The following is a 26940-nucleotide window of genomic DNA, read 5'->3' on the forward strand; positions in this document are numbered from 1 at the left end:
GGTCCCTGGTCCATGAGTCCAGATCATGCATCTATCCAAATCCACATGCCTATGTTGGTACCTTCCTAGGCCCTCACAGCATGACGGTAAGCATAACACTCCGCTGGCCCAGAGAGTAAAGGAACATGAGTGATTAGAAGACCCAGAAGGAACCTATTGACCTTCCATTGACCTCCTTCACATTTTCCAGCCACCCCCTGATGGGGTCCTGCCTTTCACAGTCCCCAGGCGAAGGCGATGAGCATTTCCCTACCCCTTGCCCTAGGTATAAGAGTGCCATTTGTACTGAGCCTGCGCGTCCGGAGCCTGAGCTCAGCGACAAGAGAGGCCGCGACCGTGAGAGGCCCGCGCACCGCGATGAAGAGCGGCCGCCGCTCGCCGCAACTAGAGAAAGCCCTCGCACAGAAACGAAGACCCAACACAGCCACAAATAAATACATAAAAATAAATTTATTTTAAAAAAAAAAGAGTGACATTTGGGCTGGAGGAGTGAGACTAAGGGCTCGATTACACAAGGAAAATAGCAGATGCAGCAGAGGAAATGTCCAAGATTCTATCAGAACCTTGTGACATTCACAGTGTAACGTAAACAGTGGCAGCACTTGAGGCTTTCGCTGAAGGGCAAAAATCCTAACTGCCAGGGTGGCAGATAACAGACTAGCTCCAGAGGATATGCTGGCTGCCCAAGAGGAGTATGTGCCCTCCAGGGAAGCTCCCATTTTGTGTGGATAAACAATGCAGGCAAAGTAATCTAAATAGCCCAACAGACGCACCACCACACGAAAACCAAATTTTATACAGAACATCCTAAAGTCCCTAGTTCCTGGATATCCCCTGCATCCAGGGGTGACCTTGTTACAGGGACCCTTCTGCCAGAAAGTGGACTTTACGTGCTGAACTGGCCATGAAAAACCAGTACAGCCCACCGCCAAGCATGTTAATAAGAAGATAATTAATCTCTCCCCTCTACCATCTCCCGGCATTTTTCAACAGCTGGGGTCCTGTCCCGTACCTGTGTCCCCAGGACCATGCGTTCTCCCTCTGAAGATGATGGGGAGCCCTCTTTTCAGTGGGCCCCTCGCCTGGGATTTCCCTCACTTTGCCAACGTCTGAGTCGGTAATAAACCTTTGAGTCACTTGTGATCATGGCAGGGGTGGTGTGTTTGAACATACAATGCCTTTGAACAGGAGGGAATATGGCAGACTGGTCGTTGAGTTGCATTATAACAATATTCCAGGAAAAGGCAACTTGAACATGTCTTTATTCCCTCACTACCCCAGAACCGCACCTCCATCTCCTGATCCCGCACCCAGACCCTTGCTCAGGCTTTTTCCTGCCAGCCACACCTGCTTCCCTCACCAGGTGTTTAGGAAAAGTGGCTTTGAAACCACTGGCTGTTAATCCCTACTCACTTCTAAGCTCTGTGACCTGGAATGAGTTCCTTAGCCTTTCTGTGACTCAGTTTCCCCATCCATAAAGTTATGAACACAGTGCTTACTCCATTAGGGTGCTGTAAGGAGTGTGAAAAACCCCACTCTAGGTAAAGCTCACAGTACAAGTCTGACACAAAGGAAGTACCCAGGTAAAATTTACTCATTTAGAGGCAACTCAATTTCTACTTCCTCCAGAAAAACTTCCATACCTATTCCCACTTCAGCTCATCCTTAATCCAACCAGTCTGATTGCATTTCTGTTCAGCACCTTGCTGTTGATCGTGTATCTGTTCTCCATTACATATGGGTTCACTTTGACCTTCCCAAGTAAGAGATAAAGGTCCGTGAAGGAAGGGACAACATTATACCCGGCTTTCCTACTGACTTGCTGTGTCATCTTGCACGTAATTTTCTTAGGATTGAGTTTCTTTCCCTGGAATGGCAATTACATGGCATGTGTGCCAACACCTCCCTACCCCACAGCCTTGGGAGATCCTAGTACCCAATAATAATTCTCTTTCCCCGAACCTGGGTCCAGACTCAGAATCCTTCTTAACACAATGCTTTGGACGATGTCTAGTAATGTATTCAATAAATATGTATTGAGTACTTACTAGGTACTACTTCCCATTTAGTATTCTGGAGATAAAACTTTGGGCGTCCTGTCGCTGCACTTATGGAACTTGTCACTTAGTGGGAAAGAAAAACGATATGTAAATTCATAAATGAGAAAATATCAGATAGTGATCAGTACAGTGATGAAAATAAAATAGTGCTGTGTTAGTGCCTGGGGAGAAGGCTACTTTAGTTTGGGTGTCCAGGGACTTTCTGAAGCCCCTGGAGATTTTGATCTGGTAGATTTTGTGTGGGCCCCAGAATATGTGTTGTTAACAAGCAAATGCAGGAAATTTGGGAAACGCTGACATGGTGAGTAAGAGTGAGGGTACAGGGTCAGAAGACCTAGGTTCACATCCTGTTTCCTACACTTATGTAGTTGTGTGACCTGAGCAAGTTATTGAATGTGACCCTCAGTTTCCTTATCTGTAAAATTGGAATAATAGTACTACTCATCTCAGAAGGTTATATTAGGATTAAAATAAGACAAAAAATAAGATTTAAGATTCCTGGCCCCATAGTACGTGCTCAATAAAACGCAGCAATTATTTACAACAATAGGCCCATCTACTCCCAACTATAATCTTCTGTTTGAATTACTCAAAAGACAGACCCAACAAGTACCACTTAGTAGGCAATTAATATAGCCTCTAAGTTGATTTTTGCCTAATAAAACTCTTCCTCTTGAAAAATAAATTCTCAAAAGACCTTCTTGTGAGCAGGAATGTCAGAGTCCAATGAATGTATGTCCTATGGCACTCTAGTTTAGGCAGGTTTCAGATTTGGAAGAGCTTTGGCCTAATTTCCTCTCCTATCAAAAGGGAGCCTGGCTACTTGCCTTTTCTAATTCAGTGAGCAGTGGGGGGATGTATTTCTGAGACCTAAAGGGATGTGAGATTTGCAAAGTGTAAGGCACAAGCAGGACACTCGTCTTCTCAGAGCAGCCGGCCCATCCAACTGAAGGGCCCAACAGCAGCGATAAGCACGCTCCTGCTCTACCGGCCTCCACTCATTTGGAGAAGGGGGCTGCTCCTTCACGTTATAAGCTGAGCTGGTACATAAGGAAGAAAAAAAAAAGTTGGGCAGGAAGCAGCCTTTTCAACCAGTGAAGAAACCGTTAGAATCCATCCCTTTGCCCTGATGCCAAAGCTCGGACTGCACCACCCAGCTACACTATCGAGGACACTCAGGCTATCACAGAGCCCTGGAGGTATTTGTCCCTAGTTTATCAGGGACCTGTGGAAACATTTCTCTAGCTGAAGATAAAGAACTCTTCCTCCCCACCCTCATTCTACTTCTAGCTACCTACCAGAGAGTTTCTCTCCTTTTCTTTCGGTAACACCAGTTCTGAAAAGAAGATATTTTTCAACCTGGACTTGAAGTAACTGGTGGAGAGGCAGGTAAGATGAGTTTTATTCATTCATTCCTTCAATAAATAATTATTGGGTCCTTACTACGTGCTGGGCTCGGCTCTTGGATTCAATTCCAAGCGGAGGAGCTTGCAGTCTTTGGGGGAGCTCAACAGAACTTAACAACCACAAAACATAGAATTACCAATTGTGATCCAAACTGGGAGTGAGTAGATAAACAACAGGGTCCTACTGTATAGCACAGGGAACTATATTCAATATCTTGTAATAACCTATAATGGAAAAGAATCTGAAAAAAAATAACTGAATCACTTTGCTATGTACCAGAAACTACCACGGTATTGTAAATCAACTATACTTAAATAAACAAGTAAAAAGAAAAAAGGGGAAAAAACCAATTTAAAAAAACCTAAGAGTGAGATCATATAATGATGGGTCCTAATCTAGTCATGAGAGGCTGGGGGGCTTCCGGGCAGAAGTAACATTTGAGCTGAGAGAGTGCGTATAATAATCTTCTAGATTTCGCTCTTGCCCTCCAAGTGGGTGTTTTCAGGGTTAAAAAGATGCCTCAGGGCCAGAAAGAATTGCTGCCATGCCACACCAGTCCTGTTTTGAAGACCAAGTCATGATTTCTTGACCTTGGTGAAGGTTAGGATGGAAATATCTTATTGGAGTGATAGAGAGGCCAGCATAAACCTGCCAGGACCTCCTTCAAGATTCAGTTCACTTTGTAAAAGTTGCCAGATAAAAGATATTTCCAGATGGAGGGCCACGCAGGAAATACAAATGGAAAAGTTTTTAATAGCTCTTCCTTTGCAAGCTACGACCCAAGGCAGCTTTTTGCAATGCAATGGGAGGCACTGTCGCCTGATACCATAGGAGGAGCTGAACTGGCCCACGAGCACCCTAGGGGCCTTTGGAGAGGGGCTGTGGCCTGAAGGGGGCATTAAAGATGCTCTACTTACATGAAACCCCCTAATCCAGCCATCCCCACCCCAAACGGAACCTGTGCCTGCTATACTCTAACCCTTGGCTTCTCAGAGGAGAGGGCAGATAGGAATCTATAAGAGCATGAGTCCCTTTAAGGATGTGGCTGTACATATTAATAACAAGCTGCCCCCTTTTCCCCTGTCCTTGGGGCCTAGTGGGCTGCTGCATAGAAGGTCATCTAGAAGTCAGGGATTAGTGCTGCTGATGGGGGCATAAGTGGGCAGGAATTGCCATTGGAGACCTGAGGTACGTCTCAGAGCTCACGGGACTGGCTTCACCATACATTGGGGTTGTTAAATTGGTCCATGGATGAACCTGAGAATGTTGTGAGCTCCCTAAAATGAAAGGTAAAATTCTGCACCTTGGACAGCTCTGCACCTAGGGAAACGTCTTTAACTTTTACCTAAAAACTTTTAGGTTGTGTGTGTGTGTGTGTGTGTGTGTTGAAAATATACATGGGCATAACATTTACCATTTTAACCACTCCCCCGTATATAGTTGAGTGGCATTAAGCACATTTATGTTGTTGTGCAACAACTATCACCCACCATCCATCTCCAGGACTTTTTTTATTCTTCCCAAACTGAAATGCTGTATCCATTAAAAAATAACTCTCCCCTCCCTGCAGCCCCTGGCAACCCCCATTCTACTCTCTGTCTCTGAATTTGACTACTCTAGGTACTTCATATGAGTGGAATCATACAATCTTTGGCCTTTTGTGCCTGGCTTGTTTCACTTAGCATAATGTCCTCAAGTCTCATCCATCATGTAGCATGTGACAGGATTTCTTTTTTAAGGCAGAATAATATTCCATTGTATGCAGATTTATTTATTGGGTATATACCCAGAAGTGGAATTGATGACTCCTATAGTAATTCTATTTTTAATTTTTTGTGGAACCTGCATGCAGCATTTTATATTCCCACCAGTAGAGCACAGAATTTCCAATTTGCCCACATCTTTGCCAACACTTGTTATTTTCTGTTTAGGGGATGATAGCCGTCCTAATGGGTGGAAGTGGTGATTTATTGCGGTTTTGTTTTGCATTTCTCTAGTAATTAGTGATGTTGAACATCTTTCTATATGCTTATTGGCCATCTGTATATCTTCTTTTTTAAAATTTAATTTAATTTTATTTACTTTTCGCTGCATTGGGTCTTCGTTTCTGCGTGCGGCTTTTCTCTAGTTGCAGCGAGTGGGGGCTACTCTTCATTGCGGTGCACAGGCCTCTCATTGCTGTGGCTTCTCTTGTTGTGGTGCACAGGCTCTAGGCATGCAGGCTTCAGTAGTTGTGGCTCATGAGCTCTAGAGCGCAGTCTCAGTAGTTGTGGTGCATGGGCTTAGTTGCTCTGCGGCATGTGGGAACTTCCAGGACCACGGCTCAAACCCGTGTACCTTGCATTGGCAGGTGGATTCTTAACCACTGTGCCACCAGGGAAGCCCCTGTATATCTTCTTTAGAGAAATATCTCTTCAAGTCTTTTGCCTACTTTTTTTTTTTTAACAATTTTTTAGTTCTCTTCCTTGTATTTATTTATTTATTTATTTAATGTTGGCTGCGTTGGGTCTTCGTTGCTACGGGCAGGCTTTCTCTAGTTGCGGTGAGTAGGGGCTACTCTTTGTTGTGGTGCATGGGCTTCTCATTGTGGTAGCTTCTCTTGTTGCGGAGCACGGGCTCTAGGCGCGTGGGCTTCAGTAGTTGTGGCACATGGGCTCAGTAGTTGTGGCTCGCGGGCTCTAGAGAGCAGGCTCAGTAGTTGTGGCACACAGGCTTAGTTACTCTGTGGCATGTGGGATCTTCCCAGACCAGGGCTCGAACCCGTGTCCCCTGCAGTGGCTGGTGGATTCTTAACCACTGCACCACCAAGGAAGTCCTTGCCTACTTTTTAATTGGGTTTTGGGGGGTTTTTGCTGTTGAATTGCAAGAGTTCTTTAAATATTCTGGATATTAACCTTTTATCAGATATATAATTTGCAAATATTTTCTCCCATTCCATAGGTTGCCTTTTTAGTCTCTTGATACTGTCCTTTGAGGCACACAAATTTTTAACTTTGATTGCAGTCCAATTTATCTGTGTTTAATTTTGTAGTCTGTGCTTTTAGTGTCATAGTCAAGATCATTGCCAAATCCAATGTCATATAGTTTTTACCCTACGTTTCTTTCTAAGAGTTTGATAGTTTCGAGTTGCCAGGTTTTTAAGAAGTCTATGGCTGACAGTGCATGGGGCCATCCTCAATACCGATTCTGGGGAGACCCTCAGGTCTTGACGAATGTCAGTGTGAAGCTAGGAACTGGGAAATTGATAACATAGATGTGATATCTGAAGCCTTTAATTCAAAAGGAATTATTATCTCCAAATTTATATCAATACCCTGGGAGCTAGTAAAAATGAAAATCATGGCCTCTCTTCTCTAAGAACGTAAGTCACTTACAAGGTAGCAAGATGGTATGCACACATAAAATTATGGCACTGCAAGGCAGAGTCTGATGAGCACCCAACCAGGCCCTAGAGCCAACAGCTGGAAGGAGTTGAGGTCAGGGGACAGAAAAACCTTCAGTGCAAAGATGTGGCTTGAGTGGGGTCCAGGTTGATGGACACGATTTGGAGAGGCAGAGAGGAGTGGGAGGCTTTTGTACTAACTTCAGTAATGACTGCCATTTACCGAGCACTCACCCTGTGCCAGGCTCTGTGCTCTGCCTGCTGCACACATTATCTCAGCTATGCCTCCTCACCCTGTGTTTATCATTGCCTCTAGTTTATCACTGCAAGCACTGAAGCACAGAGATTTGCCTAAGATTAATTATCCAGATAGTAAGCTGTAAAGTGGAGCCTAGAAACCAGGTTTATCTCTATTCTTAACCCCTCTGCTGTTCTAGCACCAAAGTTTTGAAGCACAGACAAAGCAGACATTCCAGATAGAAAGAACAGAATAAGACAGTGCACAGAAATGGTCATGAGCAGGATGTTTGAGGTCCAAGAGGAGCACCTGGCTGGTGGGGAGGCTCGGGCTCTAGGGCTTTGGGATATGAAGTTCACTTGATGGCATGGGCAGGATCACAGGCACCTTTAATGGAATCATGGGGAGTTTGGTCTTGATTTGCTAGAAGGACAGAATCACGCATAGAGCTGCAGCTCTAACCTTCCAGTCAACCTCTTTCCTCTATAAAATGAGAACATCGAGGTCCCAAGAGGTTAAGCTACTTGCCAATAATCAGAGGAAACAGGGAGCCATTGCAAATTCTTGAGCAGGGTGGTAATAGTGAAGGAAACAGTATTCCAGATGGGTTAGTCTGGCAGTCAGATACATGAGGGGCAGCTGAAGGGAGGCAGAGAAAACTGGCAGGAGGAAGCAAGCAGCTCTTTCCCTCGTTTTGGCTGAAAGCTACCTTCCTCCTAGAAACTGGTATTTCTAGGAGCATCACACACAAGACTCCTTTCTGCTGATGCTTGAAGCTTAGGAAGTCAAGTGTCATCAGGAAGGTCAGAATCTTCTTCCCCTGCCAGGCTCAGTGCCCTCAGCTAGATACGAGTGCCAGAAAACACCACTTGCCCGGAAGCAGCCTGGCCTCTCCTCCAATGGAAGGTGTGTTTGGAGTGCAGTGTCTCAGACCAGAGACCCCCAACCCTGAAGAGCCAGTGACCAGGACAGGCTCCAGACACCATCTCTTTATGTCGCCTTCCTGACCATGAAGTTAGGCCAGGTGTCTGCAAGCCTAACCCATCTGCCCCGTGGGGGTTGGGGGTTGCCAGAGAAGGTAAGATTAGGCAAGAGGCCCCCAGGCAAGGAGGCTGACCCCACCTGCCTGGGCCGAGCCCTCATTGTGGCAGAACTCCAGTTATCCACCTCTGTGTCGAGAAAGGCCTGCCCTGGTTGACTATCCTCCTCTGAGGTTCTCTTTGCTTAATTAATTCTAATAATAGCTGCCGTCCATTGAACACTGTACTAAGCATTTGACACGCATGATCTCATTTTATTCCTCCAGCCCTGTGATGAAGATATAATTATCCCTATTCTACACGTGACGGAACTGAGGCTCAGACTGTCAAATAATTTGCCTAAAATCATGTAGCTGAAAGAGCCAGGGCTCAAACATAAGCCTGTCTGTCTCCAAAGCCTGTGCTTTTACCCATATAATTAACTGCATTCTACACATTGGTCCACTGTAGCCATATCTCCTTGCGGGTATGGGGGCCCTGCAGTGGAGAATCAAGCTTCAAAGTGGGGACTTGTTGCTTCCTGAAAACACCTGTATCTGAGTGTTCCTAGCAGCCAAGAGCTTGATCTCGTTCCCAAACCAAACTCTTGGGTCTGCACCTGAATGGTATCTGGGCCCTTATCATCTCCCAAAAGCGTCGCTCAAGGAAGACAAGGGATCTTCAAGTTCCTCCTTAACTTTTACCCAGAGAGCATAATGCAGGCGTGCTTTGGCCAAAGGGGAAGGCTACTATTTGTACATTCATTCATTGAATAGTTATTGAGGGCCTACTGTGTGCTAGGCACATTCTAGGTCCTGAGGACACAACTGGAAACAAGTCATAAAGAATTTCTATTCTCATGGAGTTTACATTCTAGCTGGGAAAAGAAGCCAAAACCAAACCCATAAAAAACTACAAATACGTATGTAAAGTGTAAGTAATGATGATACTAGGAAGAAAAATAAAGCAGGAGGAGGAGATGGAGAATGATGAGAAATGTGGTTTTAAAAGGCTCTTATGAGGGTACACATTTGAACCTGAGTGAAGTACATGGGAGCCATAGGATGATCTAGAGGAAGAGCATCTCAGACAGAGTAGGGAGCAGGTGCAAAAGCCCTCCAATAGGAGTCGGCTTGGTTTGTTTTAAGGAATAGAGAAAAGGTCAGTGTGGTTCAAGCAGAGAGAGTGAGGGGGTTGTGATGGAAAAGAATAGTAGGGGCCAGATAGTATAAAACTTTCTAGGCCACAGAAAAGAGCTTGGATTTCCAATGTGCTGTTGCAGGGTCCCAGGCACTGTGGTGTGTCAGCGGGGTGGGGCTGCCTCTGAGCAGCTAAAGAGAGGAAATGGAGCATGTGAACAAAGGGCCCCAGGACAGCTCCGTGACTCAGCTAGTTCACCCAGCTCTGACTGCCCCCTTGAACACAGAGCAGCAGATAAGTTCAGGTCTGGTACCCAAAGAGAGAACGTGGGGGAGGATTTGATGGGGGCAGAGGTAGAAGAAGGAGCTGTTGACTCCACGTCTCATTTGCCTTGTCCATCAAAGGGGCTCTGAATCACCAATGGTTGTTCAAATATTTTAAAGTTGGAATCTCTCTGTACAAGCAAAATCTTCCACAGAAGCTTACTATGTACCACTCTCATTTCCAAGCACCTTATATGTTTCATTTCACAGAATTGTTATAGCAGCTCCATGAGATAGGTACTCTGAATATGCCCACTTTACAGATGCAGAAGCTAAAGTCCAGAGAGGTTGAGCAACATGTCAATAAGTGCAGAGCTGCTACCGTTGGAGCAGGGGCGGTGGAGCCCACTAGGGAAGCACTTCAGAACCCCTACTGCTCCAAGGAGCAAGCTGGGAAGTCACATTTCAGAGGCTCCTTCTACTGGGACATGCTGTGAGGTTAACTCTGCTAAGACCTCGCTGTGGAGTTGTGACATTTGGGGGCAGTTACTTTAGCGCTTGATTTTGCCTCTTGTCTTAGTTGTAAAAGGTGATTTAGAAGTTGTTGGAAAGGGGAAAAGCAGATGAATAAAATCAGGGATGTGGCTGAAACAGGCAATGTGGTAGGGAAGCAGTGAAGCTGTCAGCAGCCTACCCAGGACCTAAATGGGCACAATCCTGCATTTTGGTTGAAATATGGGGGCTCCCCAAGCCTGAAGCCTGCTGATGTCTTAGGCACACTTCAGCTCTTTCTACAGTACCCCAGTCGCGGCATTCTTTGCCGGATGTCCCGACTAGCTGGGAGATTGGTGCTACCTAATACGGTGGTGATGATTTCTGAAAAGATAGGGTTATAACAACAGGTATCATTTCTGAGCATATATTATGCACCATCACGGTACAAAGCATTTTTACACACTTTATCCTATTAAATCCTCTTAAAACTCCTGTGAAGTAAGCAGGCATCCCTATGGCCTCACCCTAGTCCCAGCCCTGCTGAGTGTTACTAGTGCCTCCATTTGACAAATATAGAAACTGAGGTTCAGAGAGGTGAAGTAACTTCCCCCAAGTCACACAGCTAGTGAACAGCTGAGATATGCCTTCTGACACCTATGCTCATCATCTCCTAAACTCAGTTGATAAAGATTTTTTTTTTTTAGATTTTTGGAGCTCTTTTCTACTATATAGGAAATCTGGTTTATTTATCACTAAGGTTACTAATAGGTCTAACATTCTAAAAACATACCCATCAACATGCCCTGAAGTGTTCTGAAACGTGTTTGGGAGCCAGATACTTGTGACAATTGAGTAGTTTAAAGAAGTTTGCATGGGAGCTGAAGCCATAATAAAATAAACCTTTATTTTTGTTCCTGTATGTGAATGTCACCACTAACAGGTATATGACACAAGTTGGCTTCTAATGGTTGGAAAAAAAAAATAAAAGAGGTAAATTGTCATTCTTGACATTTTCCCAATGACGTTTGCATTTTCCTTTCTATTGGAAGTCCATTTTAACAAAGAAATGTAGCCTTAGTCACTTAAACTGCTCTTCCAGAGAAAACAGTTGTAGATGTAATAAGCAAAAAAGAATAGAAAATGCCAACAGGAAGAAAGTAATCCACGTAGGGTCAGATTCATCACGCCAACTCATTCAGTCTTCCTCTGACATTCACATTCAGGAAGGAAAACTTGGAAATTTTCTAAATTTTAGGATATTTAAGATCTTCAAGGAGTTGGGGGAGGGTAAAAGGAATTAAATTACAAGCCCACTGGATAGGGATCAAGTACAGATTTCCCCAACTCTCAAGAACCATTTTACATTTTCAAATTGCCTCACAGTTACCGAGTCTCTCTTCTGCATAAGGCATAAGGTTGCTATGGAAGGATACAATAAGGTCATGATTGCTTTAAAATTATTCATAATGAAAACACATTTTGAGACTCGATTCTAAATGTTAAACTTAAATTTGAGCAATTTAATTGCCCGTTGAATAGAAATGAAATCCCACCGGTAGGCAGTTATTTCTTACAACTACTGTGTGTGAAATTGAAATCTTAAGATACCATTTCAAATATTCACTTTCTCTAAGGAAGTTCTCCCCAAAGAGTGGTGAGAGATAAGAAACTGACCCAAAGTCATCGGCAGTAATCACTCTTTCTTTACCCATTCGGGTCAAAACAGAAGCATATTATTAAAAGGAAACTTCATGCCCCAACGTTGGCCGTTTAGAGGTTACCTCCGGAACCCAAGGATATATTTAATATAACAACTAACTTAAGCCCCATGCAAAACTTAAGCCCCATGCAAGGTAGGAAGCAACTTATCAGATTTAATAAAAGCAAGCAGATGCAAACATATCATGTAATCACCAAGGCAGTGAACATTAAAATGGAAAATGCATATATGTTTCGTATACGAGCACAAGGAGGTGAAATGAAGGGACCCTCCTCTGTTTGCTTTTAAAAAATGGGACAGCTTTTTAAATTGGGGTTGGAAATTCTTATTTTTAACCCCCAGCTCACCTTTAAATTTAATTTCAAACTCTTCTTAAATTCTCCCAGCGATATTCTGCTGTAACACAGAAGCTACCATTTATGAGAGCTTAATACACACCAAATGCTATCCATGTATGTAATCTCCTGTCTGTTATTTCCCCCAGCTCATTACGCGTCTAAGGGCCACACTGCATGCAACCACTCGTCCTCACAACAACTAATCAATAGGTTCTGGCACCCCCGTTGACAGATGAGGATCTTGGGCGTTTAAATTCCTGCTGTTTGCCCAGGTTCACAGGTGGGAAATGGTGGGTTGGGATGCAGGTGGTCTGACTCCAGAGCCACTACCAATACTGCCTCCTCAGGTTAAGTAACTTTCCTAGATAGGCCCCGCTAGCTGATAAGTAAGAGCTTAAATCAAACCCAGGCAGTCAGATGCCCAAGTCCTAGCATTTAATCACCACATTGACTGGTTGTAAGTAGGTGAACTGCTCCTCACAGCCTACATAAATGTTTTATCTTCATTTCCGATTGTAGAGTGGTAGGTTACATGGTTATCACATAATTTAGGCTGACCTAAAAATTCTAGGCATTTTCCCTTTTTAAATTAAAAACAAGGAGCAGGAGAAGACCTTTTTAGAGACTCAAGAAGGCCTTGAGTTGGACCCAAAGCTGCTCTTAAGGCTTCCTTTGACACACACACACACACACACACACACACACACACACACGGGAGAGGTGGAGATTGGGAGAGATTTTAATTATACGCAAAGGGACCCAAGCTCTGGACATGCAGGTAAGGAAAGGACAAGAGCATGCAAGCGATAGTAAATTCTGGTTATACGTGTGAGAAGTTAGTGAGGATAAGCTCTGAACAGGGAAAACGACGCTTACAGGGATGCCCTTCTGATTTCAGCCACCACTTTTCAGGGTGAACTCATCCAGGTCCTTCAGTGCCATCTTGAAAATGGGACTACAATATCCATGACCATGATCCAGACTGCTCATATAAAACTATGGATCCTGAAAGTACTTGGTAGTTTCTTCTTTACAAGACTTGTGACTGGTGTCATGCACAAGTAGGCCTTTAGTAATAATTTCTGAATGCAGTTATTTTCAAGGAATTCTGATGAGGCCCAAGGGACCTAAAGTTTTGCTCTACACAGGGGCAGATTATTAGCCTCCTCTCCCCTTCTGCATTCCTCCCTCTTCCTAGAATTCGCCCTTGAGGTTGGAGGGGGAACCTGAACTCGAAAATCAAGTCTGGCTTCTCTCTCTTTCCCTGACCCAGGGCAAAACAGTCTCTCCCTCATTGGAGAGGCACTCTTCTCTGTGCAGAGTACTACTGGCACTTTACAGGGGCCAGTTTAACCGCAGGAGTCCGATTTTTGAAAGATGCTGAGGGAGGGAATTCTGCCGCCAGCAGATGGAGAGGAGACTGAGATCAGCTTGGTCCCTCCCAACCACACGCTCCCTCTGGGATTAGCTGCCCCTGGCACTGCTCAGGCGTACCCAGCCCGTGCGGCCTCTGCTCGCACAGTTCCCGTCGCCTGTCTGGAGCGCGGACGCAGTCACAAGTCCGCAGCCAGAAGAGCCGCGCTGTCTGGGGCATCTTCGCGCTCCGTGTCCGCGGACCTGGAACCTCGAACGGGCGCGAACGCCACTCGGAACGCGTGCATCTCTGTATGTGCTTATTTCGCATTCTTGTCTTTTCTTTCTTCCTCAAGCGGCCCGCTGGTTACTTTCAATCTTACTTTACCGAAAGGGCAACGCCGAAGAGGGGAATCCCTAAAGGATGATTTAGAGGCAACTCAGCCGCCTCTCCAAGGAGAGGTGTTCACTGAGAGACTCTCCCCGTCCCCGACGCTGGCCCCTTTAAGACGCCAACTCAGTCCTGCTGCGGCGGCGGCTGCTGCTGCGGCGGCGGCTGCTGTTTGTATCGCTAATCCCCAGGAGCCCCGTTAAAAAAAAAGAAGAAGAAAAAAGAAGGGGGGGGTGGGTTGGGTACCGGGCAGCTGTCTCTTTAAATGTGATTTCCTTCTATTGTATTTGAATCGCGATCAGGAAAAAGGAAATGAAACCAGAGACAGAGGGAAGCTGAGCGAAAATAGACCTTCCCGAGAGAGGAGGGAGCCGGGGGAAAGAGGCGCAGTCCCCTCCCGGCCCCCAGGCCGCCGCCCCCTCCCTGCCCTCGGCGGCTAGCTGCGCGCCGCGACCCGGGCCGAAGGGGCGAGGGGCGAGGGGCGGCCGGACGGTCGCGCCCCATTCCCGGGGGCGGCGCGGAGCCGGCGACAGCGCGCGAGCCGAGCCGGACCGGGCGGCGGCGGGACCGGGATGGAAGGTTAAGTCCTGAGCAGCAACGGCAGCTGCAGCCGCCCGGGGCAGGCTGCGCGCCCCTGTCCCCGCCTCGGCCGCGGCGCGCGGCAGCCCGGTGATTCGCTCTCTCTCTTTGGCGTTTGAAGGGAGCGCGGTGACTGTCCTTGAGCGCGGAGGGGCGAGCTCGCCGCCAGAGCGCCGGAGCAAGAGGAGGCGCAGGAGCGGAGGCGGCGGCGGCGCCCGAGCATCCGAGGGGGTCCGAGCCCCGGCTGCCGGCCAGCCCCGCGCCACAAAGGGAGCGCCCCCGCCGCCTGGCACACCACCTCCCTCCCCAATGTCCTCGGCCATCGAGAGGAAGAGCCTGGACCCGTCTGAGTAAGTGCGGCGCCCCTGCCCCCCACGATGTCCACGGCCTCGCGCCCCGGGGCGGCAGGGTGGCGCGGGCGGCCGGCGAGAAGGCTCCAGGTGCGCGCCCGCAGCGTGCCCTTGGTTCCCTCTGCCTTGCGCGGGGCTCCCGCATCCTATCGGGTGACTCTGGGGACACTGGGAGAGGGGCTGGGCGGCGGGCGGCAGGAAGAGGGGGTCGACTCGGCGCCGCTGCGGGCCCCTCCCGGCTACCTGGCATGCTCCCCAAAGCCACTGCGGGCCAGAAAGTTTACACCGGAGCAGGCAGAGGGGGAGGTCGGAGGCGCACAGGTGCAGTCCTGGGAGCCTTCAGGACTCGATTCTGCACCTTTCTCCCCTCTCGTTCCTTCTTGGTCCCCTTTCTCTTTGTCCATTTGGTCCTGGAAAGGGGGACATTACAAGTGGAGGCCTCCCGAGTCCCCGACAGCCCCCTTCCCGGTCCGCAGGTGGAGCGGCTGCCCGCAGCGCCAGGGACCGGCGGGTGAGGAGGTGCGAGAATTCACCTCGGAGCTCACTCAGGCCTCCAGAGACTTTAGAGCAGCTAAACACGGAGTTAATCTGGATACACGTCCCCGCCTCTCCCCTCGGGGTCCACCGATGGGGACCTTTGAACCTCGAAAGTTAGTGCACCATTTTGCTTATAGGTGAATTTTTTTCTGGGGAGCGGAGTCTCACGGCTTTTATCACAGTCTCAAAGGGTTTGGAGTCTGGGAACCGGAGCTCTAATGAACTGCATTTGTTTTCTGAGGCTCTGACTGGTTTGAAGTATCCCCTCTTCCCAATGTTTACCTCCAGCCCATTCCTTAGTGTTAAGACGGGGAGAAAGGGTTGTTTTAAGATATCATTTAGCCGTCAGCGCAAATGCCCTTTTAAGATTCATTAGCTGTCTGGTTTTGAGAACATTTATTCCTTTGAAGTCCCCATCTAATCCTTTGAAGGGATTTGTTACACAGACCAAAGGAGCTGGTTAATGACTTGTCCATTTGTGCTTTTAAGAGGCACTTGTTTTGTTTTCTTTTCTTTTCTTTTCCTGCTTTAAAAGAATTGTGCTTTCCTGATTGAAGTACCTCCTCCTCCCAATTTCAGTCTCCTATGGTGTTTATATACCTGGGTTTTACCCCCAGTTACCAGCATAAAAGCTCAGCGTGTTCTCATAAAACACAGGAAGTACCATGATCTAGTGAGAATATAAACATCACTATTCAATCTTGAAGGTTCAGATGCCAATTCTATAAGGAGTCTGGTTTGTTCTAACAAAAACCCAGCTTCCTTAAATTCTCCGGAGAAAGATAACATTCCTTTTAAAAAGTATGTATCTACGAAAACACTGGGTTTAAAGGGTGATTTGCTCTTTTTTTTTTTTAAACAAACCGAGAATTACAACTTAGCCCTGAGTTTTCAGAGCCTGGGCAAGACCATAGTAATACCATAAGAGAGTGAATTGGATGAATTACCTTTGAAAGGCCCCTAATGCCTTTTCAATCAGCAGAACTCAATCACTAAGCCTTTTATTAGAAGATAAATCTGGAGGTTTCAGTTCCCTGAAGGAAGTGTTTCTCTTTTCAAAGTTTGTGCTTTTTCACTGAGATTGGAAAATTGAAACATCTTTACCTCATAACACAGCAGGCACCTACTGAAGGGTGCTCTTCTCCATCCTTTGCTTCACTATTTGCCCAATGCAGACAAGCTCTAATTGGAGATGGACCAGCTAGCTGAGAAATTGCTGCAGCACATTTTTTCCCTATCTCTCTTGGAAATTGTTGAGAAATTATCCCAGAAATCCAGGCCGAAGTGTGTTTAGGTGTAATATTCAGATAGGCTCTAGGAGACTATAAAATATTAAAGAGTGAATCCCACTCAGTTATTGGCTTGGAACATCCACCAAAGATAATGTGATATTATCATTAATTATAGAAAGATAGAGCCAATATCTTATATATATCCTTTCCTATCTCATCTCAGGCCATCACAATAGCTCTTATGCTTACCATTTCTACTGCGGACCACCATCCTACCAGAAGCTTCATTGTGTACATACTTGGGTCAGTGCAGCTGAGGTCAGTCTGATCAGCATCTCCAAATTACACACAGAAATTTGCCAAGGCATATGCAAATGAAACATTTAGACAGAAAGACAGCCAGAATTCACAGACACAGAGATTTCCTCTACTGTGCCACCAGTGGCCCCTACCGCCTCCCTGTGAGTAACAAGAGCAGTTCATTTTAATTCCAGGCAGTTTTGCACCAGCTAAGTGCAAATTCTCTTCTTTCACAGTCGGTTGGCAGGCTCAGCATCAGGGCATCCAGCAGTGTTGAAGTTCCATGAGTGTTTCTGAAAGCCTAAAGTAAGACCATGGGCTGTGGAAAGGGAAGAGATGCGATTCTGAGGTGATGCATGTGAAAATGCTGGTGTTTTATTTTTCAGGAGGGAGAATGGAAGTCTTTATGTATGACCCGTGGAAACAAAGAAAAGCAAACCAGGCTTCAGTGAACTCTTAAAAGTATTCAAAGTCTTGAGTTTTTAGGAGAAAACTGGTTTGGGTTTTACATTTCCCTGTTCTAAAAGGAGATCATCTCACAAAGGACCCTCATACTTGATCTACAAAGTGTGGGCTCGGTTTCAGTAGCCCTAAATATTCACAGGGAGGTATGCACATTACAGACAGAGTCGCCTGAAGCTGTCAGAGTGTGTTATCAACACTGATTCCCTGAGCCTTGTCATCCCTAGGTGTAAAGGACGCTGAGTGCTGTGGGCACAGGCCAATCAGGACACAAGGTCACCTGGTAAGTTAGTGTCAGCTGGAAATAGGAGACACAGATTTATACCCTCAAAGTACCAAGTGGGAAACTCCCTTTGGGAATTTCACAGTTGGAGGCAGTTCCATTTTTCAAAACTTAATAGATTTTTGAAAAATAGATTTGTGTTTGAGTGAGGTTCAAGAAAGCACTTGTTGGGCTTCCCTGGTGGCGCAGTGGTTGAGAGTCAGCCTGCCGATGCAGGGGACGCGGGTTCGTGCCCCGGTCTTGGAAGATCCCACATGCCGAGGAGCAGCTGGGCCGGTGAGCCATGGCCTCTGAGCCTGAGAGGCCCACGTACTGCAAAAAAAAAAGAAAAAGAAAGCACAGCACTTGTTAATTGTCACAGATCAACAGGTATTCTGTTTTTCCTGTGTCCCATCTGGTGAGAGAATCATTTCTCCCACTCCCTTTATTTTCTTTTGGCAAATAAAGTTATTTCTTTAAAAATGTAAAGCAGAAGAATTCAGATTCCAGTTAAGCAAAGTGAACTGGAGACACTGTATGACATTTGTAGTGAAAGAACACACATCACAGGCTCACTCCTAACAATTGCCTGGATGGAGATTTCAGAGTCCGTTTAATTGCCTTCCACTCTCTTGAAAATAATTATTGCCCCTCTCCCCATTTTCTTTCCTAAATCAACTTCATCCAAATCAGTTTTGCTGCTGTAAAAATGTTCACGTGCAGAAAGTTCTGTTTGATGTCCTTTATAAGTTTAACAGTGGCCTTAATTAACACCTGAGATTTTTCTCCAAGGATTCATTCAGTAAGAAGGATGGGATGCGGAATTTCTATTAAAAGATAATAATAGTGAGAATTTCTATTATATCCTGATGGAATTTTTATCTTGGAAAGAGAAAGCAGGCTAAAATAACTTGGGGTCCCTTTCTTCTTTCTTCCTTCCTCGCCTCTGCTTTTGTGCAGTTGGGAAGGGTTTGAGGCAGGATGGCACGGAGATTCAAAAGGGAATGTGCAGATTCTTAGCCCTCTAGGAAGTCACTGTACTGGCAGCAAGCAACTCTTATAGTCCTGGGTGCCTCCTCTGGGTTTGGGCAGTGCCCTTGGGTCCTGGGTATGTGAGGAGGGAAAGGGGAGAGGTGTGGAGATGGAGTAGGAGGGGAGAGGGAGATAAAGAAGAGAGGCCACAGGTGCCGAGAAAGTGGGGCTGGACTGTGGGTAGGGGTGCGGTACCACCTGCAGTTGCCTTGGTGCCTCTTGGTGCCCCGCACTTGCTTCCTCCAGGTTCTAGGATGTAGGGTCTAGCTCTCTCCTGTCCTAACCCGAGGCCGGCAGGGTCTCTCTGCAGTCTGCCCTAGGTATACCTTGTCCCCTCCTTTCTCCTATGTCACCTACAGGCAATTGAATGAGGTTTCCTGTTGGGCACAGCATGACTCCTGAGCCCCCCCCGCCCCGTGCTTTTCTCCCCAAGATGAGGTCATCCCTAATGCTTGGCCTTCTTTCCAGGGAACCAGTGGATGAGGTGCTGCAGATCCCGCCGTCCCTGCTGACATGTGGAGGCTGCCAGCAGAACATCGGAGACCGCTACTTCCTGAAGGCCATCGACCAGTACTGGCACGAGGACTGCCTCAGCTGTGACCTCTGCGGGTGCCGGCTGGGCGAGGTGGGCCGGCGCCTCTACTACAAGCTGGGCAGGAAGCTCTGCCGCAGAGACTATCTCAGGTACTGTCCTCGCTGCCCTCCTGGGGCTGTGGGTCTGGGTCGCCCAGTGCCTGCCTCTTGCCCCAGCGAGATCAGGCTGGGTCTCAGCTGCCCGATGCAGGGAAGCAGTCGGCCTTTCTTCCTGCTCGAGAAGCATGTTCTCAGGGATACATTCCTACACGGTCCAATTCTAATATTTTAAAGGCAAGAGAGTGATGAACACAAAATTCAGAATAGCGGTTCCCTCTGTGGGGCAGGAAAGGGGAGAAGGTTAGGGAGGGAAGCACAGGGCGTGCCAAAGAAACTGGGAGCTTTGTAGTTTCTAAGAAACTGGGAGCTTTGTAGTTTCTAAGTTTGCATGTGGGCTCCTAGGAGCTCATTTAATGCTTCAGAATATACCTATCGGTTCTAAAAATTCTTTTGTAAGATTCCAATATTATGTGATGAGAAGTTTAAAAATAGAAAGCATGATCTCACCGTGGCACTCCAAGGGTTTGACGGTCACAGCAGGAAGGCCCTGAAGTCAGCTGTAGGTTTGAGCCCCGGCCCCACTGCTTTCTAGCTCTGTGACCTTGGACAAGTTACGTAACCTTCCTAAGCCTCAATTTCCTCATCCGTAAAATGGGGATAACAGCGATACCTACTTCCAAGAAGGGGTGGGAATTAGATGGGGTGATACATGTAAAGTGCTTGGCTTGGTGCATGAGTATGAGGATAAAATAGATGTTAGCTGCTCATGACATTTATTATTAGAGTCTTTTCCGATCTAATGAACAAAGAAATGGAAGAATGGAAAGGCAACACAGGAACTCTAGAACACCCAGTGAGACAGGCACTGAGGACATCTTGGATGCTCTGGGTCATAGGTTTGGCTATGTGAATTTTCCAGCACTCAAATGAGTGCCTTTGCCCGGAATGTTCTAGCATTTCCAGTTTCATATTAGCTGCTGCAGAGGTAACTCTGTGCCCTCTGCTGTCAAATCTGCTTAACTGTGTAGCTGTCAGATTTTTGCCATCTTCCTGTGGCAGAGGGTCTGTGGAGCATGCAGCCCTAATACATTAGAACCACCCAAACCAGGGAAGCTTGTTTAGACTCCAGTGACCTTGGCTGCCAGGCCAGCTCTTCCTCCCAAACCTGCCCTCAGAGCATTTTACATAAAAAAAAATAAAAATGCAGGCAATACCATGGTGAAGGAAGCTTATCTGTTCACCCAGAGACTGACAGAGTAAGCTTCCCACCCCCAAATTTCCTGATAAAGTCCTTGCAAATTTGGTGGTTCAGAGAAAAGAAGTCAGGTTTCCAAGGATCATGATTTTAATTTTGGTCAATTTTTTATTAAGTAACAAGAAAACAGAACTGGGATAAATAGAGACCTGATTCTGCTCTCTATCAGTTTGCCAAGACAGTGCAGAAAGCAGACGGGTAAATGATTCCCATTGGGCCCCCTGACTACATCCCTGTCAAATCATTTGAATCTTATTAAATGAAGTACAGATAGAGTAAGGTCAAAAGAGCCCGGGCTTCTCCCTATCTCTGCGGTTTTCATATAACATTCAAGAATAAACCCCGTGCTGCCTGGGCTTGTTAATCTCTTGCATTTTTAAAAAGGAGAGAAAAAAAAAAAAAAAGTCTGGGAGAACCCAGTGTTAATTAACTTGTGTCTTGGTGACATGAAATAATTCTTCTCCCTGCTACATTCCTAGGCAACATGTTAATTAACTCTGTGTTAGTGCAAGCGTTTCCAGCCATCCTTTCATATTTATATTATTGTTATTAAAATGGGCAGGAGGAAACTTCAGACGTGACACCTTTTGACAGAGGAGAAAAATCATTTCTTGCTGCAGGCATGGCCCTTTAGCCATGGACTTGTTTGCTTGCATTCTCATCTGGCAGTGTCTTTGCAAAAGGCGAGTTGGAGGAGTGAGGAAATGTGTTCTATGATGGGGTTCAGTCCTTCTCCCCCGCCCACCCACCCCTGCCCCAGAAGAACTTCTCCCCCGCCCACCCACCCCTGCCCCAGGAGAACTTCTCCCCCTGAGGGTTTCCAATGTTTGACTTGCCTGTTACAGTCCCTTTCAGACATTTAGCCTCAAATATTCATGAGACGCCCATGCAGAACCTACATAAACCCTGTGCTATTATGTTGTTTTCTTGGGAACAGAAAGCTGTTAATATCAGTGCCCAGCCCAGATCCCCTCGGATCGCTTTTTTACCAATTTTTGTGTGCAGTGCCTCCCCACCGCTAAGTGTTTTACTTCCAACAGCCAGCACCTGTGTCTTCTATTAAAGCCAGAAGTGTGCCCACCCCCGCCCCCCATGCCCAACAGACCTGGCCCAGTGGCTGGCACTGCCGGAGACCAAAGTCCTGCAATCTTGCCGGGAACCAGGGCCTCTTGGAGACATAACTTACACCCCAGAGTCCCCGTGCAGTCAGGCTGAAGCTCCCCTCTGAGGGACTTGGCCCGAGCATGCCACTTTGCTTGCCTTGCACCCCTTCTGTCCGGCTTCCCTCGCCACCTTACCTGTTTCCCCTGATGACACATCCTTAATAAATCCTGGTCTCGGGGTCTATTTCTGGGATATCCAGCCTAAGGCACCAACTCTTTGTGCCAGAGGTGAACGCTCAAGTTAGATGTCAAGCCCTGGCTATTTTCACTATTAGTGAAGTCCCAGCAAACCAGAGCTTGTAAGGGCCTGCAGAGGCCTTCTCTTCCAGTTCTCTTGCGTTACAGCTTAAGACACACAGAAGCCAGGGCAGAGGATGTCATTGGCTCTGGGGCACCTGGCTAGTTAGAGGTGATGCTGGCACCTGAACTTGTCTCCCAAATACAAGTCCTTCATCCTTCCCTTCATTAGCTGCCTGATGTGTGTTGTAATTTACCCCCAACTTCCCTTTAATAAACGCTCTCCTTCCGTAAGGGTCACACACCCCAGGTGGTTGGCTTCATTCTACGCACACTGTTTTGTAAGTCACTTGGGCCCAGACTCAACTTACTGAAAAATCAGGAAATCAGAACTGTCTTTCCACTCTGTGACCTCCAGGGCGGCAGTTCCCTACAGCTCCTCCATCTGCTGCCTTAGGATAAAATGTTCTCCCCCAGTAATGAGTTTGCTCCCAGGTGGTGCCTTGAAAACACTCAGAGCTCTTCAAATGGGAAGCAGGATTGGGAGGGAAATTAGCTGGCCTGGCTGCAACCATGAGCTCTCTACCCACAGACCACGTCTTCCTGGTTCCATTAATTTTGTTCATGTGTTTCAAAATTTGTCAACTGCCCTCATCTCCCCTAGAACCTCTCAGAACGTACCAGTTGATTCTCTGCTATTCTGAAGTTAATAAGAACTTCCGAGAAGAACAGGCATTCACCTAAAACTGCCCTGAAGGTTTTCCGTGGAAAGGACCTGCTGACATGCCACGTAATCAGGCATGTGGGAAAACGACTTCTGGCAGCAAGACTGGCCCTGTTGGAATACCCCCAAGATGTGTTAAAACCCAGCCAGCGTTGGCTTTGCCCTTGAACGCTGGTGCTTTGACGTGCTGCGTCCATCCTTTAACAGCCGCGTGCGGGGCACGCTATGATCGCTGCCAAGCTCAGAGGAATCAGAGGTCTCACCGGGGTCCCTCAGGTACTCAGGGCTAGTCCTGGCTGAACCCAAGTCTCCTGATTCCAGTGCTTGTGTTATCCCACTCCTGCGGGCTGATTCTCAGACTTCAGCCTGCATCAGAATCACCTGGCCGTGCTCGGGACCACACAGATGGCTGGGCCTCACCCGCAGAGCATCTCAATCAGGAGGGCCTGTGTGAACATTTCTAACGAGTTCCCGGCTGATGCAAATACGGCCCGTCCCAGGACTACACTTTGAGAACCACTCACTGCACTAGGCTCCACCATATTGCATCCCCCACTTTGGTACCCCATATTGCTTAATGTAAGTAACCAGTCAACTGAGACTTAGGAGACTCTTGATTTCAATGTCAGAAGAGAAGTGAGACTCATGCCACTGGGGCAGCGAGGATCTCGAATTAAGATCTTCCATTCTACGTGGAGAGACTCTGCTCATCCTCCAGATCTCCGAGGCACGATTAACTACACCACGTGTCTTCGGTTGAACTCCCTCTGTCCCCCAGAAGCTGGGGGTCCCAGCAAATAATCCTGGGGAGATGGTCTTGGTACCTTTGAAGGAATTCGAGACCAACCCTCCCCGTGGGTGGAATTAGTGGCTGTTGATGTGATAGAATTTGGGAGCCTCAGAAAGACTCCCATTTTGTTGCATTCCCGGTCAGTTTCCTCTCAAAGGGGCCCCTGGCGTTTACTCCTGCTCCTCTTCTAAAACGAAAGTTCCCCTGGGAACACACAATCCATGCCTTGCCTCTGAAATCACTTCAGCTGAGGGTCTTTTCCGCAGAGGTGGGGCCCGGGGCAAGCTGGAGGCGTGGAGGGTGGTGGCTGCAGGCAGGGAGAGAGCTCAGAAAAGGGACGAGTTACGCCAAACACAAATGCCACAGATACCGTCTCATCCCAGAGGACCCACTTCCTTCTAGGAAAGACTGCGAACGAGTCAGCCATCGGTCTGGACCCAGCTCTTCCTTGCTTCCCGACGTCTTGGGAATCCAGCCTACAGCATGGAACCCATCCTCAGGCCCTTTCTTCCGGTATTATCTGTGCCACTGTCTCTTTAGCTCTTCTCTCTGTTTTCTCCGCAGGCTCTTTGGCCAGGACGGCCTCTGCGCATCCTGTGACAGGCGGATCCGCGCCTACGAGATGACGATGCGGGTGAGGGACAAAGTGTATCACCTGGAATGTTTCAAATGTGCCGCCTGTCAGAAGCATTTCTGTGTGGGTGACAGATACCTCCTCATCAACTCCGATATCGTGTGTGAACAGGACATCTATGAGTGGACTAAGGTCAATGGGATGATATAGGCCAGATGCCCCAGCATCTCTGGAGAGGTGTTTCACTGAAGTCACTGTCTCCGTGGGGTCTTCACTCTTAGGCATTTGGGGGATTTGAGGGTGGGCTGAGACATTTCTTAGGGGATGAAAGACCCGAATTGGACACCAAGAACCAATACACAGCATCCAAGTGACATAATGCAAGGGAGCAAAACTTAAATGTGACAAAGTGACTGGCCTTGAGGGAGAACTTATGGACAATGGCCACAGCCTATGTATGGGTAATAACTGACATGATTAGCGAGGGAGAGAGTGTTGGGGGCTTCTGTGCCGTCATGATGGAACTTCCCATCTACAGATGGGGACTTGTTCTGCCCAGACATGTTATGTCTTTAACCCTTGAAAACTAGAGATGTGCAATTGATTTCTTTTCTTCCTGGCTTTTATGAGAACCCTGGTCCAACCACTGTCCTCCACACGAGGGAAGGACAGAGAGAAGAGTGGCCATCCTTTTCTTCTCGGCCACCTTCCCGAGGCCTTAAGCTTTGGCCCCAAGGGACACTGCATGGAGACAACATTTCAGTTGAGAATGAAAACTGCAACTTTTAACCAAACAATTCTTTAAAGCAATGCTGATGAATCACTGTTTTTAGACACCTTAGTTTTGAAGTGAGGAGTTCCACAGATTGTTTCTATACGAATGTAAATCTAAAAAAAAAAAAAAAAAAAAAAAGTTGTTCACCTATTTTATTATCTTAGATTATATCAAAGTATTTGTTGTGTGTAGTTTAAAAAAAACTCTGAGGACAATAAAAATGACTGACTAAAACGCAGTGTTGTTTACCTGGTAATGACTTACAATTTGTGATGGCAGGAAAAAAAATGGCTTTTTATATTGTAGAGGAGAAGTAAATAAGCAATTTACTTTTAGGTCGAGTAAAAACAAGTTTACGGCTAGGGTTTATATGAGGCAGGCACGTTTCTATATTACTAGCAATAAGTATCTAACGGGTCATCATGTAGCTCAGAGGGATGTAGAATAATTAGATTGCTATTGTAAAACCTGCATTTCACTTCAGCATCGTATACAGTGAACAGAAGGCAAGATCTTTGCCTTTGGGAAACCTGTAACCTACGAAGGACACAAATACATAAAACAGATTCCCTTGGGAGAGAAGGTAATTACCTAGTTTGAAATGTGGCAAAGATGCTGAGCTTGACACTTCGATTTTCCAAGACGTGTGTCTCAGGGTATTTTATGACAAGTGGTTAAGAGAACCTTTCTTTGAGGATTTAAAGCAGACACCTTGTCTGTGCATTTGCCTTTCACCGCATCCAGGCAGCCTTGAACTGACTCAGAGCGCCACCTGCTGGTCAACACCTCTCAGCTCACTAGTTCAAGAATGTCCCAATGAGAGACTTACGGGAGATGTATTTCAATTGTTACATAAAAATATTGGCAAGTACCAAGAAGTCTTAATGTGTTTAATTATCAAGACATCAGAAACATGCATCTAGTGCTTCAATTAATTAACTGTGATATTCCTTTAAAAAGTTCATCACTAGGGTTTGCTTGGTTTTTTTTCTTTTTCTGCAGAAATAATTAAGTGATGGCTCTCTTGGTCTGTAAAATACTAAAAGTGGTTGGGAAGTTTGACTTCTTAGGGTGGCCTATTTAAAACAAATCTAGTTATACTGAATTTCAACGAGGTGTTGGTAAGGGACTAACAGTGAAGGGCTATTTGTTCTAAATCAACAAAGGGAAGTGGTTCTCCGATTGTGGTCCGTGAACCAGCAATACCAGCATCACTTGAGAACTTATTAAAAGTGAAGATTCATGGGCTCCATCCCAGACAGAGTGAGTTGGAAATGCTGGGGATGGGGTTCAGCAATCTGTGTTTTAACAAGCCCTAAAGATGATTCTGACTCATGCTGAAGCTTAAGAATGTTCTGAAACATCCCCCAGTTTGGTAGATCATCTGCTCTAAGTTGTTCATAGTTAGTATTTGACACAATGGTTAATCACTGAGTGACTTTTCCACATGTAGACCAACACTGTCTACCCCTGGTCCCTAAGCTGAAAACTTTTACATAATTTTGTCACTCAGCTACCAGTTGTCATCTACCAGATCAATCACAATTCAATCCACCATTTTAACCATATCGACACTAATAATAATAATAATAATAATAATAATAGATTTTAGTTATGTGAATGATCCTATGTGCAGTATTAGGTCAAAATAAAAATGGTTCTTGCTTCTGAAATGTAAGCTTTATTCTTAATCCCCATGATAGTACAATACACATAAGATTCAAGAACTCAGCCAATACCTTTGCTATCCTCAACAAAGCGATAATTAATGTTTTCCATTTGTCCATGGCACCATTTTGCAGAATTGTGAATGCATAGGCAGAGTCTTTGTGGTAAGTCACCCCAGGGGCCCAAATGTCTAACCCACAACTGACTTGAGAGGAAGGACATGTAAAGAGAGGGACCAGCTCCCAGAATCTACCCTGGTGGTCCTTGCCTGAGCATGCAGGCTGTGTGTGCCCAAGACCCAGAGGCAGAGAACCAGGCACCTGCACTCTTCCCCGGTCCATGACTTACTTCAGCAATTTGGTAGAACATTTCACTTCCTCTTACCTTACTAATGTCTTATAACCTGAACTAGCTTCCTTTTATTGCTGTCTCTAATAGAATCACTGCTTCTCAGGGAATCTTGGAATCCTACAAAGTTACAACAGAGCAGTGGCTAGAAGCTTTATCATCATAAGACTGGGATTTGAATGGCAATGATGTGACTCAATTATTTAACGAACA

General features: G+C 46.4%; 1 protein-coding gene across 2 annotated transcripts; it reads left to right on the plus strand.

Annotated features, from left to right (window-relative positions):
- Window positions 1–13514: 13514 nt before the first annotated feature.
- On the plus strand, window positions 13515–24945 carry LMO2 (LIM domain only 2). 2 transcript variants are annotated; one of them, XM_059068120.2, is made up of 4 exons: window positions 13515–13727; window positions 14507–14735; window positions 19029–19244; window positions 23927–24945. In XM_059068120.2, exons 2-4 carry the CDS (start codon window positions 14695–14697, stop codon window positions 24144–24146), a joined length of 477 nt encoding a protein of 158 aa, XP_058924103.1. In that variant the 5' UTR covers window positions 13515–13727; window positions 14507–14694; the 3' UTR covers window positions 24147–24945. The 2 variants fall into 2 exon arrangements, with proteins under 2 accessions (XP_058924103.1, XP_058924102.1); XM_059068119.2 differs by lacking the exon at window positions 13515–13727 and adding an exon at window positions 14122–14385.
- The last annotated feature ends 1995 nt before the right edge of the window (window positions 24946–26940 follow it).

Source organism: Kogia breviceps, chromosome 7 (assembly GCF_026419965.1).
Source record: "Kogia breviceps isolate mKogBre1 chromosome 7, mKogBre1 haplotype 1, whole genome shotgun sequence".
NCBI classification, from domain to species: Eukaryota; Metazoa; Chordata; class Mammalia; order Artiodactyla; family Physeteridae; genus Kogia; species Kogia breviceps.

Bases quoted from the DNA above. Each gene is read 5' to 3' on its own strand.
- LMO2 (XM_059068119.2), top strand. The intron at 14,736-19,028 runs GTAAGTGCGGCG...CCTTCTTTCCAG, and splicing joins AAGAGCCTGGACCCGTCTGA to GGAACCAGTGGATGAGGTGC. The intron at 19,245-23,926 runs GTACTGTCCTCG...TTTTCTCCGCAG, and splicing joins TGCCGCAGAGACTATCTCAG to GCTCTTTGGCCAGGACGGCC.